Source organism: Schistocerca gregaria, chromosome 3 (genome assembly GCF_023897955.1).
Source record: "Schistocerca gregaria isolate iqSchGreg1 chromosome 3, iqSchGreg1.2, whole genome shotgun sequence".
In the NCBI taxonomy this organism is placed as follows: domain Eukaryota; kingdom Metazoa; phylum Arthropoda; class Insecta; order Orthoptera; family Acrididae; genus Schistocerca; species Schistocerca gregaria.
Window position 1 is genome coordinate 379403759 of NC_064922.1, and position 13951 is coordinate 379417709.

The following is a 13951-nucleotide window of genomic DNA, read 5'->3' on the forward strand; positions in this document are numbered from 1 at the left end:
TAACTCTAAACTTCTTATTTCGCTAACGGCATTGCAAAAGAAACTTTAGGAAAAAAGAATGAAAACTATCTGCCAACATACAGAATAGTATGCTTTTTCTTTAAGTTTATATTAGCCACAGGCTTTGCACTAGAAAGAAGAGAACGAGTATAGAGCCTACTTTCGTCCCAACCCCTGAAAAGTTTGAATAGGACTATTCCGCTCGATATAACGTCACTCGGTCTCAGCTGGTCGGTGGGAGCTCAAACGTCACGATGACATGCTCAAGATGCCTCATTAATGAGCGATGGGAAAATCGCCAGGACAGTTTGTCATTGTTTTAATTAGTGAGTCGACTAATGACCAACATTGTACAGCAACGTTGCGTTATGCGGCTGTGGACTAAACGTTAGGCTGCAATGGTGGAGCCTGCATTCCTGGACCGGCTTTAGCACAGCATCATAACTTGGGAAAAATGTACACTGGGTTTTCCAGGGTAGGAAAAAACACAGGTGGAGGACACCCAGTGCAGCAAGACCTGATCGCTCAGCATTTCCCTTACACTACTTGTCGGAGTTAGCTACTCGGCTCGTCAGCTTATGCACGTATTTCCAGTTCTGTACCATCTACCGTATTGTCATTTTAATCAGTCTTATTTTGCAATATAATTCGCAGCTTGAAATTGGTAGGCAGTTTTTGTCATATAAACGGCACAAAATTATTTGCGAATGCTATTTTCGCTGCCCAATAAGTACGGACGTTGCTAGCGACGTGCTGTGTGACTCAATCCGAAGTGTTTGTATTGGAGGCGAACGGAAGGCCTCAACCTCTATTAAAACATATTACACGTCAGACAAATGTGGACATAAAAGTTTGATACTAAATTTCAAAATACTATCCATTTACATAATCAATCTCCACAATTCGTACCATCTTGCTATAGCCGCAAGGCATTGACGCCCAATACTGTCGCAGTGTAATAACGCCGTAGGTTTCTTGAGCTCAGGGCAAGATGAGACGAAGTGCTTCTTGAAGCAGTTTGACTTCTTTAACGGATGTTGGTACATATATAATAAACTTGCGCTGCCTGCTTCCGAGCGGCGAATCTTTGCACAATCTCACCTAAAGTGAAGTTTCCTCTTTGTAATCACGTGCTTTTTGTTTCTTTCCTCGTATTTATGCATGCCACTTCATTTAACAGGCTGTCAACAAGATCGCTTGTCGGAAAATGTGTGTAAGGGATACGGTACATTACATATTACATTGGCAAGCAGGTCTCCTGAGACTGCAAATTTAACTAACGTCCGACCAAGTAACAAAAGTATAGTTGTTCGTTAACGTATCAGAATAATACTATGCGAGAATCCTTGCAAAGCTCTGCATTCTAATCATTTATATTCTAACAAAGTCCACCTATTTCAACAAAACAGGATTTCTGTACATCATTCGTTCACCTTGTAAATATTTTCATTTGTATCGTTTGGTAGGACCTCGTCAGCGGCAATATACTGCACATCTGGACGCAATGAAAAATGAAAATTAGCATCCCCGTTTCTGTTCGGATTTTTCGTATTAAAAGACCCAGTCATAATGTTAAGAACAAAGTAATTTAATGGCAGGGGTGGATATCGTAAAACCAAGTCTGCCCATAAGGCAATTTGATGAGTTACTCGGAATGTTACTGCTGTTCCTAAAGAAAGAAGTGCCAATCGACGCAGTCTGAAAACTATATGGATGATCGAATTTTGCAATGGATGATCGAATTTGCAGATCTGCCTTACCAGTGGTGGTAGTCGAAACGGGGCAGTTTACACGCAGCACTTGCTCATTCACATTCACATTCTACCAGTAATCCTTACTTGTCGTCAGAGATCCTGAACAATTTGTAGCGTGTGTGACAAAAATTCATAGAGTAAAACATTGTTTTGTGGCATGTTTATGGTATCTTTGCGACACGTTGTTTGTAATTAAGATGGTTGGAATCCGTCGTATAATAGATTTTGAGAGTCATATCACTTTACACCCTAGCTGAAACAACAATCATGACATTGTTGTACGTGTGCGTGCCGTATTTCTACACAACCAGAAAGGCATAAAAATAAAAGTGACAGTGCCAGCAAGTTTTAAAGGCTGTTTTGGCGAGGTTTATCTATATACGTCATATAACAACATTGGAAAAATAAATCGGCATGAACCCCTTCTTCATTTGAGAAGAAAATATTTTATGATGTAAGTGTTCGCTTTGCTGTAGCTTTAACTAAGTTAATAAATCAATTTCTTTATTCCCACTAAGCTGCTAATTAAATGTTAAGTGTAGTTCTTTCGTGACAAATTTTTGTTTAAGGAGTTGTCCACTTGGTAACTTCGCGATTAAGTGAACAGCGGTATGTTATTTATTTTGCAGGAAAACAGAAAACATGCCAGCCCGTTTCCCAGAAGTTGAAGTGCATGCTCCGGTAGGAGTGAGAACAGTTGACACATCTACAGTAAATTCCGTGCCCAACGGTCACTGGAACATGGATGATGACATAGTTATTACTGGTATCTCAGGAAGGTTACCAGAAAGTTCCAACATAGAAGAATTTAAGCAACAACTCTTTGAAGGTGTTGATCTAGTGACAGATGATGAGAGAAGGTGGCCATCTGGTAAGCATTCATTCTTTATTGGTTGTGAGTATTATTATTGCTTAAATAATTATTACTTCAGTGTGAAAAATTGTGGGTTAGTTAAAGTACCATTTTGTTTGTGTGTTTCTAGGCCTGTATGGCTTGCCCACTCGAACTGGAAAACTGAAGGATCTGGCGCATTTTGATGCTACATTCTTCGGAGTACATGCAAAGCAGGCCCATGTTATGGATCCCCAGTTGCGAATGTTGCTTGAATTGACACATGAGGCTATAGTTGATGCAGGTTTGTCTTATATACATGTATGAATTAGCTCATAATGATGCAGCTTGTTTTATATTCACAGTTTTACTTTCTTGACGTTCTTGAATCCATTCTGGCCAGATCTAACGTGTGTGTGTGTGTATATATATATATATGTGTGTGTGTGTGTGAATTGTTGTTTCAATTCAGGAGTAAACCCCGTTGATGTCAGAGGATCAAGAACAGGAGTTTTCATTGGAGTATCTGACAGTGAGTCTGATGAGTATTGGACAGCTGACCCAGAGAAAGTCAATGGATATGGTCTTACAGGCTGCTGCCGTGCAATGTTCCCAAACAGAATCTCGTACACATTTGATTTCTCAGGTATGTAGGCCTGTATTTTACTGAGCTAAAGAAACTGTGTCTGATCGAAAATCAGAGTTCGAATTTTGTTGTTACAAATATTATTGTGTGCCACTGAATTTTATTTGATCCCGTAACTTGACATGTAATTAGCATGAAACATCATATTAGATATTTATGCCATCTTGCTACTGGGAAGAAATATGAATGTTACCTTTCATGTTATTTTAGGTCCCAGCTATGCCATTGATACTGCTTGCTCCTCCAGTATGTTTGCTCTCCAGCAGGCTATGAATGCTATGCGCACAGGACAATGTGATGCAGCTATAGTAGGCGGTGTTAACCTGTTGTTAAAGCCCACATGTTCACTTCAGTTCCATCGGTTAAGCATGCTCAGCCCTCAGGGAATGTGTAAAGCATTTGACGCCTCAGGTAAGTTTGATAACATTTGAGTTAATAATTTTGGAAATTAATTTCTTTGTGGCTCTGAATGTGCTAATTATGCTCACTAAAGTAATCTGATATTTTCCTCTATAGGCAATGGATATGTACGCAGTGAAGCAGCAGTTGTAATTTATCTCCAGAAATCTTCACAAGCTAAACGTGTTTATGCAACAATTGTGAATGCAAAGACCAACACTGATGGTTATAAAACTCAAGGTATAACTTTTCCTTCTGGAGAAATGCAGAAGAAACTTGTTAAAGAAGTTTACGCAGAAGTGGGACTCAACCCTTCAGATGTATCCTATGTTGAGGCGCATGGTACAGGCACTAAAGTAAGTTTGCTGTAAAATCTTAACTAAGCATATATTTGGAAAGGTTGGAAGTGACAATTATAAGAAATCGTAAATATGCATGTTCATCAGTATATTATACTATTCATATCATATTACTAACTACAGCATAGATACCAGGTCAAATGGGGTAGGCCTATACTTGTTCTTTCCTAATGTTTCAAAACACTGGTAAAATGTTCACTAGACTTGTAGAATAAAAAATTTTCTGTCAAGCCACATCTACATGACTCACTGTTCTGGGGCAGTATCTCATTACGGAAATATAAAAGTTGGCGTTTCCATGTGTTCTACGCCCAACTGAAATCTGACATCTCAGTACATTTTTTCAAAGAAATGTTTTTTATTTGGTTACTGCACAGACTAAGGCAAATTGACCACAGTGGATTAGATAGTAGATAAGATAGTTCTAACTATCTTTCAGTTTGTAGAAATAATGACAGTGGTTTGGAATGTAATGGTCTTTGTCTTCAGTTGCTACATTTTCACATCTTGTTATGTTGGCTGATGACCCATAATGGCTAGGTTGGCCTAACATGAGGATGGCCCTTGTCAGCCAGCTGAGACCTCTGCACGTAGCCATGTTTTTAGGAGTAATTAATTATTGATTATCATTATTGTTCGAGTATAGAATTGTAGATTTATATTTTCAACAATATTACAGTTTTCCATCCTGTTCTCCATTACTGTATGGTTTTTTTTTTTTTTTTTTTTTTTTTCCTGCTAGGTGGGAGACCCTCAGGAAGTGAATGCTATTGCTGACGTATTCTGCAAGGATCGCAACTCTCCGTTGTTGATAGGTTCTGTGAAGTCCAACATGGGTCACTCGGAGCCAGCATCTGGCCTATGTTCCATAGCAAAAGTTGTTATAGCTATGGAAGCAGGCTTTTTGCCAGCAAATTTGCACTTTAAAGAGCCAAATCCAGATATTCCTGCTCTCTTGGATGGCCGGCTTCAGGTACTAAAAGAAATCAGAAAATCTTACTTCAATATCTGACATTTCCTCACTTAGTGCTTGGTTGTATTTAATGTGTACATGATATTTTCTTGTTTCGGTAGGTAGTTGATAAAGCAATTCCATGGAATGGTGGTCTAGCTGCTGTAAATTCTTTTGGCTTTGGGGGAGCAAATGCACATATTGTTCTCCGTTCAAACCCAAAACCAAAGACACCAGCTATTCAAGATGGTGTTCCTCGTTTAGTTACAGTTTCAGGAAGAACAGATGAAGCAGTTTCAGCATTTCTTGAAAAAGTATGTATGAGCTATATGTTGTAAATGGTAGTCCCGAATTGAATATTTGCTTTCTTGTTTTACTCTTGACATCCCTAATTATGACTGTCATATTTTACTTTTTAGATCGAAAACTCTCCTAGAGATGACGACTTAATCAGCCTGCTTCATGAGATTCATGCTACAAATATAACAGGACATAATTACAGAGGCTTCACGGTCTTGGGTGGAGGTTCCACTTTGAGAGAAATTTCTGTAAGTAAAGTTTGCTTTCTGTCTTTCTTCAATGCTACAGTTTTTCGTTGTATACTTAAAACACAAAACTAATTTTTATTTTTGCCCCTGAAATCTTATTTCAGCATTTTGATGGAGAAAAGCGACCTGTATGGTTTGTCTTCTCTGGAATGGGCACCCAATGGCCTGGAATGGGAAGTGATCTTCTCCAGATTGAAGTTTTTGAGAAGGCAATTAGAAAATGTTCTGAAGCACTACAACCAGAAGGTGTAAACTTGTACGACACCATCGTCAATGGAACAGAAGCGACGTTTGACAATGTTCTGAATTCTTTCATTTCAGTTGCAGCAATTCAGGTGCGCACTTTAAACTGTAAATTCTTTATATTGGATGCATAAGAAAAATATTATTCCCTCACCATGAGTAGACATCAGTGATCTAAAGTGGGATGATTGAGAGCAGGCCTAAATCTCAAATGCATAAAACTGGGTCCCTTTATCTGAACCTAAGGAAAATGTTACAAACAAAATGTAATATATTTAATAACAGTGAAGATGTATTGTGGGATTTTCAAAATTTGCGTGATACACACAAGTGGAATCAAAATTGTGATTGTAGTTCTTTTCTTAAAGCTACAAGTGACAGTGACATGTGTACCCTCTTCAAATGTACATTTCTGGGTAAAAGTACACTTTATGGTGTAAGCAGTTTTTCTGTTGCAAACTACAGTTGGTGACAGTTCACACAGTGAATGATTGGAAGTGGAACTCGAAGAGAGATAAGTAGGATGATTAGACAAGATGACGAGACCAATGAGAAAGCAATGTTCGATAAATGTTGTTGTGATGTGGAGTCTATAAAATTATGTGGAGTTAAAATGCAACTTACTGTGTGGAATGTTGTCATATAAAACAAAAAATTCTTTAAATTTAAGCTATAGGGTTATTCTTAGTTTCCTTTGTGACTGCAGTTGATCAGTGGGCTGCACTGCAAATCAGTCTGTCTCCACAACTAGTTTTCCTCCAGTAACATTCATTGGATTTGCTAATACTCAGTCAGAGTATAACATTTCAACCTAACATAGACCTCTGGCTAAGCTACAGATCACCATAGCCAGTTTTCTTGCACTCACATTTGTTGACTTCGCCAACTCACATCGAATGTTGGAATAAGAAACAATATCCCAAGAAATTCTGTCGTATTCTGAGAAATATACAATACAAGAAATACATACAGAAAGCAGTTACCAACTTTATATAGCCATATCAGCAATTGTCAATCTCACTCTATCCATGTTGAAAACAAAAGAATCAATTCCTACCTTCTGTTGAAATAAGTCATTAGGTTGAGCTATTCTCATTGGCAACTGTATACTATCACCTGACGCGCTACAACAAATGGAAACGAATTGCCAGCATTAGAAGAGTTGCCAACACCTTAAGTGCACTTTATCCTGTTTTTCTTCTCTCTATTTATTCCTGATATTAAATGAAAGACCTACAATTCAGAAAAAACAGAGCCTTGTACTGGCTTCTGCTTTGTAATTGTCATATTTACTACTAGCTAATACATTTTGCTTATGTATGTAACAACAGAATTGTGTTTAAACACATTTCAGGTAGCGTTGGTGGATGTACTCTCTTCACTCGGCATACATCCTGATGGAATTGTTGGACATTCAGTTGGGGAATTAGGATGTGCATATGCTGATGGCACATTCACTGCAGAACAGACAGTTCTTGCTGCATACTGGCGAGGGCGCAGTATTCTCGAGTCTAAGTTGCCTCGTGGGAGCATGGCGGCTGTTGGTTAGCAATTTTGCCTATTTAGCTTTAAGAGACTCAAATTTGGAAATAGCTTTAGATGCATGTCTTAGAGGCAGTAGATTAAATTTAAATATTCTTTATTTTGTGTAGGCTTTAAGGGAGTGATTTTAATAGATCTTTTTGGAATTCATGTGTTAATGCTATTCTTGTTGCTCTAAATCATGCTGTGATTCCATTTAAGAACTATGAAATGAAGTGATTAAAGAATGGGCAGTTTGAAGAGTATTTGTATTTATGTCTTTAACGGATTTTAGAATCAATCATTTTTGTTATGTACATATAATAGTGTGTGTGTGTGTGTGTGTGTGTGTGTGTGTGTGTGTGTGTATGTGTGTGTTTCTTAGGCAGTTGAACTTAATCAAAGTAACTTTTTTTTTCCTCTCTCTCTCTCATTGAACAGGTCTAACTTGGGAGGACGCTAAGGCTCGATGCCCACCAGAACTTGTTCCTGCTTGTCATAATAGTGCTGATAGTGTGACAGTTTCTGGCCCTCCTGATGCCATTGCTAAGTTTGTGAAAACCCTTCAGGCAGAGGGAATATTTGCAAAGGAAGTCAATAGCTCTGGTGTGGCGTTTCACAGTCGCTACATTGCTGATGCTGGCCCAAAGCTGAGGAAATGCCTTGAAAAGGTGTGCTTTATTTACAGTTCAAATACTTATCGATAACAATTAATAGTCTTGAGCATACGTCCTGTGTTAATTGGTGTACATTTAACTCTTTCCACCGCAACTGCAAGTGGTGCTCATAGTTCCTACTTGCTCCATTCACAAATCTGCTGCCATGAAGGGAAGCCTGTGTTAACTCAGTGTTGAACTGTAGCAGTTGCCTTAAGGGGGAAGTTGTAATTATTATGTTCAAGGTATGATGTGTGAAATGGTTAGTTCTCCATGCACAGTCCCTTCTGAGGAAGAGATTGAGGGTTTTTAGAGGAGTGGCATCATTTTGATAATGACAGTGATTCATTTGTAAACAGTTGAGAGTGAAATGGTTATGGAAACAGTTCAACCTGAAAAGTTTCAAAAAATTTCTCACAGTGAGAAGTTTGGTATTTTAATGCTTCTGTAAATATACTTGAATGAAAGTACACTTTTTGTTTTAATGTATAATTCATTATTTCCACGCAGAGTTCCGCCGTTCTCTGTGGTGTGCTTGTTGCCCAGACAGTGACAGTTTAAATAAGAGCACATAGAGGCACCCTGCATCTGCATTACTGACGGAAAGGGTTAATGGTCATACACAGTGCAAATTTATGGTGTCTTTAGCTTTCTTATGCACGATAACCTGAGGCAGTGATATAAAACTGTGTGTAATGTACATTACTGTTTTATTCTCTTTCACTTCTCTCTTCCATTTCTGGAAAGAGACTGTTTTCTGAAGTATTTTACAGTGTCACTAACTTAATTGTGCTGTCTCATTTCACAATTATAATTATATTTGCTTCCCAATTGTAGATAATACCAAATCCGAAACAACGTACCTCTCGCTGGATTAGCTCATCAATTCCAGAAAGTGCTTGGGGGACATCTCTTGCACAGTGGTCATCAGCTGCCTATCATGTTAACAATTTGCTGTCACCTGTCCTCTTCAATGAAGCGCTAAAATTTGTTCCTGAAAATGCAATTGTTGTGGAGGTAGCTCCACATTGTCTGCTCCAGGCTATCTTGAAGCGTTCGCTTGCATCGACATGCACAAATGTTGGACTTATGAAACGGGGCCACAAAGATAATAAGGAATTCCTGTTCTCAAATATTGGAAAGTAAGTTTTGAAATGATTTTTAGTAATTTTATACCACTTTAAACTTTCTAAGTGTAACTGTGCAGTGATGAGCAAAGGAGAACAAGGTCATCATTGATGTGCTCTTTTGTTCCAGGTTGTACAATGCTGGACTTCAGCCAAAATTAGCTCAGTTCTACAACAAAATAAGCTATCCTGTTGCAAGGGGCACTCCAATGATTGCACCATTGATCCAGTGGGATCACTCTTCAGAATGGAGTGTTGCTAGCTTTAGTGGAAAGGCAAGGATACATGTTATTTTTTATTGTCCTGCATTACTTATTTTAATCTTGTTTGTGAAACAGTTCATGTGTTAGCTTGTTTTCAAGCTTTATGTTGTGTCTGTAGGGTGGATCTCGCTCTGGGGAATGCATTATTGAAATTGATCTTAGTAAGGAGCAGGACACTTTCCTATCAGGACATGCCATTGATGGAAGAGTACTTTTCCCTGCAACTGGCTACCTGGTAAGTGAACAGTCTCTTAAATTTTTTACTTAAATTCTACCTTTATTTCAGTTTAAAATTTTCTTGTGTAATTTTTGTTGTAGACTCTTGTATGGAAAACATTCGCCAAACTGCAGGGAACTTCTTTTGAAGACTTGAGTGTTGTGTTTGAAGATGTACAGTTCCATCGAGCCACCATAATGCCGAAAGAAGGTAAGATAATTCTTACAACCCTACTAATAAGAAGAATGAAGATATATCATCAACTGCATATATTTTGTGCAGCTCTGACAAGGTTATAGTCAAACTTATGAATAGAATGTTAATAGTGCATGAAAGTGAACCATAGAATATCCAAACTAAAAATTAACTTTTACTGTGGATGAAGAATTTTGCTGTAAAACAAACTTTGATCTCTACAGGTTCTGTAAAATTTTTGGTGAACATTTTTGATGGCTCAGGAAGTTTCGAACTATGTGAAGGAGGAGCTGTGGTTGTCTCTGGGCGAATATATGTGCCAGAGGACCCTGACCATGAGATGCTAAATCTTCCTGCTCCTGCCAAGTTGTCAGAAAACAAAGAAATGCTGCCATTAACAACTTCAGATGTTTACAAAGAACTGAGACTAAGAGGCTACGATTACGGTGGCATCTTCCGTGGAATTGCAGAATCTGATAATAGAGGTAAGCCTGACATTTAACAAAATATTTCAGGTACAAAAGGGAGAATTTTGGATACAAATGGTAATCATAACAAAGAATTTGTTGCTGAAGTCATCTTGCTCAGTTAAGAGTGCAGTGGAAGTCAGCAATTGCAACTAATATACAGAGAGTGCAAGTACATCCTGAGGGATGCAGTTAGTCTTTCATTAGTATAGTTACAGAAGTGTATCATGAGGCATAATGCCACAACAGAATATTATTATTTTCTCCAAAATGCCATAAAACTACATTTCAGATTACAGCATTGTAGACAGGGTTTGTTTATTGTGTATTTAAAAAAGTTAATCCACACAATATTGCAAACGTCATCAGTGTCCCCAGGTATCAGCATATGCACGTGGGGTAGCAAAAAGTTGTAATTATCACTTCAAAAAATAACTATGTAATTTATTTTTTGCAGCATTCTTGATACACATTGAAATCCCCAGATCACTAGATCACAGCTTGCCTCGGGAGACGCCAAAACAAAGTAGTGCAACCCATCTTCTGTTATCAGTGGGCTATGCTATTTTTTGTGGCTTCTGTAGTGATGGGTTATGGTACTATATGGTGTGGGAGTTGGTGTGTACCAGGACAGTTGACGTGTTCTGTTGAACAAATTATTAAGTTACTTTATATTCTGAGGTGATAGTTCAGTGCTGGCCTTAGATTCAGAGACAGCATTATTAACAATAAGTAACATAAAATAAACAGCAGCAGCACTTCTCAGGTTTGTGAGGTTTGGAGGTATAAGAATTGATCTGTGACCCATCATTGGGAATGAAAATATAATTTAGTACATGATGGTGACTAATGTTGGCAGCAGCCATCACAACTAACATATGTTGGCAGTAAAATATTAATGGTGAGGTTACAGACAACAGACATTTCATGAATTATTTTGCTGTATCATTACTAGCTGTGGCACATTGTGTCTGAAACCATGTTTGTCAGTGGTTTAGAAGCACTCATAAGACAAACCCAAAGTGACATGAAAGCTATGTTTGTGGCTTCATACCTTTCAAGCTATGCCATGTACATTTAGTCCAAGAAATCCAGTGTCTCTTCTTAGAAAAAATAAATTGTCTGTAGGAGTACTTACCTTTGACATCTTGTGAAGCATCTCTGGCATTATTCTACGAAAGGCTTCCTCAGTGCTATTGCACAATTCTTCATTAGTCCTGTACACACTTAGAGCCACATATGACTTATTTATTCCTGGTAATGAGTTTGTGGTGTGGTAAAGTGTGGGTGTTGTGGGGCTGGATAAGCTGCTTAACCACGTCCAACCTTCAAATTTTTCAACAAGGAACTCGTGCATTTAAATATGCTGGAGCTCCATCCTGCTGTAATAACACGTAACAGTAATTCCCTTGTATTCAGGCTGAGGTATTAAGCACATTTGTAACATGTCCAAATAAGAATTTCCTTAAAAACAAGTCCTAGCATGTATTGTGACGACATCCTGGCTCATATCATAATAGTAGTAAGATTCCATTCCTGCTCTTGCAACAGTGGCACACTTTTCCTGTAGCGTTTTCTTGTGTCACTACACTGCCATTCTTTGACGCTGTCTAGAACAAAAGTAGGTTTCTCCCATTCAAACAGAGGTGCTTTAAAGAAGGTGACTTTCCAAAGCAGTGTCTAGATATACTCATCATTTCTAGCATTGTATGCCCGGTCTGTCGACGTTGGTGGGTGAGCGAGTGTGAGCGACACACACACACACACACACACACACACACACACACACACACACACACACACACACTCTCTCTCTCTCTCTCTCTCTCTCTCTCTCTCTCTCTCTCTCTCTCTCTCTCTCAAAAGATACTAATTGCTCCTCAGAGAGGTAACTGTCTGCTTACATCAGTCATGGCTTCACAGCTGGCACACACTATTACTATAATGACTTCTGCTTCAAAGGAGAGACACCAATAAAATAAAATAACTGTCTATTTTCCCAGTTGTTTGAAGTCAAGAGAGGTAGTGGGCCTTCTTGGACTATTTCTAGTTGTTTCTGGACATTGTGTTTGTGCATTTTTTCTGCTTCATCATGGTGATTCAGCTTACACTTGCAGGAATATAGCTACTTGAGTTTCCATAATCACTTAAGTGTGAATGCAAGGATGGTTCCTTTGAAAATTCTATTTCTGATTGATTTCTTGCCCCAAACATTGTTTATATCTGAGCTTGAGATTAGTCTTTAAGTATAGCATTGTCACTTGATCAATTAAAACCAACAATTCCTTCATTGTAAAATATTTGTTTCACTGTTAATGTGTAGGACTGAACTAACTATAAATATCTGGATGTAATATAATGTAGTATAAAATACTTTGTCATCAAGTAATGGTCTATTCATAACCTCCTAAATAATATAGATTATGATTTGCTTGTTAATCTCCTGTTCCTACCCCCATCTTCTTATAGTCAGATTTCACCCTTATTTGTACCATTTGCAAGAGCATTATCCCTTACTTGCCTACAGAAGTTGTCATAGCACATTGTGAGAAACTGAACAATTGGAAATAGCTCTGTATTGACATTTATGGTCTATTAGAGGTGTTAAATCTTATGTTTCTCTTTCACAATCCACATTAAGTAGTAACTGTAGTATATATATATATATATATATATATATATATATATATATATATATATATATATATATATACACACTAAAAACTACCCTGGTAATTTAACTTTTCTTAAGTTGTAGAGAATTGAGATTTATCTATATGAATCTGATAGATATACGCACTGAATATCTCGCTTAATAATTTGAAAATCATACAAATATGCCATTTAAAAACCATTTTTCTTTCCTTAACAGGTGTGAATGGAAAGTTGAACTGGGTTAACAATTGGATTAGTTTCATGGACACCATGTTGCAGTTCTCTATTCTGGGACAAAACACTAGAGAACTGTACTTACCAACTCGGTTACAGAGAGCAGTCATCAACCCTAAGAAGCATAAACAAATAGTGGAGAGCTTTAATGAAGGTGATGGTTAGTTGACCGAATGAATTATGTCATTACTAATTCTTGTTTGTTTTATGAGCATGTGTTCCCTTTCTTACAATAAGGAGAGCATGGAGTGCTACAATTATTAATTTATATCACATTATCAGGTTTTGTTAATGTCGTACAGTTTTCTCACTCATTGTGTTATCTGCTGTACCTACCTGAACATGTGACTTTTTTTCTGTGACACCTGTATCATTTAGATTTTTTTTTGGATAATACTAAGAAAGCAAATTTCTCTTTTATCAGTTTCCTATTCAGTAATGTGAGTCTAATTTGAAGTCATATTAATCTATCAAACTGAGGTTATCGTAGTTAGTTTTACTAATTTTTATATTCAAAATCAGCGCACTGTGAATATGACTTCTTCACTCTACACTGAATATATATTTGTTCTATGCAGGAATTCCTGTTCATATGTACCGCAATATTAACATCCTGAAGTCTGGTGGAATTGAGTTAAGAGGTCTGAAAGCCAGTTTAGCACCAAGGCGGCAGCAAACTCAGGCTCCTCCTAAGCTTGAGCAGTATACTTTTGTACCATATGCAAATGTAAGCAAAAAGGAGGTAAGTGACAGCCTTTATCCCACTACTGATACATTTAATATAAAATCATATCATGAGACTGATAACAAGTTTTCTTTTTTCCTCAGTATTTCATTACAACACTGTTAGATTACAGTCGCTATAGATTATAAATAGTAAAAT

At 37.6% G+C, this 13951-nt stretch overlaps 1 protein-coding gene across 4 annotated transcripts in view; it reads left to right on the forward strand.

Annotated features, from left to right (window-relative positions):
- The window catches only part of LOC126356371 (fatty acid synthase), a 79002-nt gene that overhangs the window by 48971 nt on the left and 16080 nt on the right, over window positions 1-13951 (forward strand). For 2 of the 4 annotated variants that reach the window (XM_050007365.1, XM_050007366.1), the window contains exons 2-19: window positions 2384-2625; window positions 2738-2890; window positions 3059-3232; window positions 3443-3643; window positions 3749-3987; window positions 4733-4963; window positions 5065-5256; window positions 5362-5490; window positions 5595-5825; window positions 7088-7277; window positions 7696-7925; window positions 8748-9052; window positions 9168-9312; window positions 9419-9535; window positions 9619-9727; window positions 9937-10197; window positions 13052-13228; window positions 13647-13810. In XM_050007365.1, coding sequence (XP_049863322.1) covers window positions 2397-2625; window positions 2738-2890; window positions 3059-3232; window positions 3443-3643; window positions 3749-3987; window positions 4733-4963; window positions 5065-5256; window positions 5362-5490; window positions 5595-5825; window positions 7088-7277; window positions 7696-7925; window positions 8748-9052; window positions 9168-9312; window positions 9419-9535; window positions 9619-9727; window positions 9937-10197; window positions 13052-13228; window positions 13647-13810 — 3477 coding nt within the window. In that variant the 5' untranslated portion in view covers window positions 2384-2396. Of the gene's footprint in view, window positions 1-1815; window positions 2209-2383; window positions 2626-2737; window positions 2891-3058; window positions 3233-3442; window positions 3644-3748; window positions 3988-4732; window positions 4964-5064; window positions 5257-5361; window positions 5491-5594; window positions 5826-7087; window positions 7278-7695; window positions 7926-8747; window positions 9053-9167; window positions 9313-9418; window positions 9536-9618; window positions 9728-9936; window positions 10198-13051; window positions 13229-13646; window positions 13811-13951 lie in introns of those variants that run through there. The other 2 variants (XM_050007362.1, XM_050007364.1) reach the window with 2 other exon arrangements.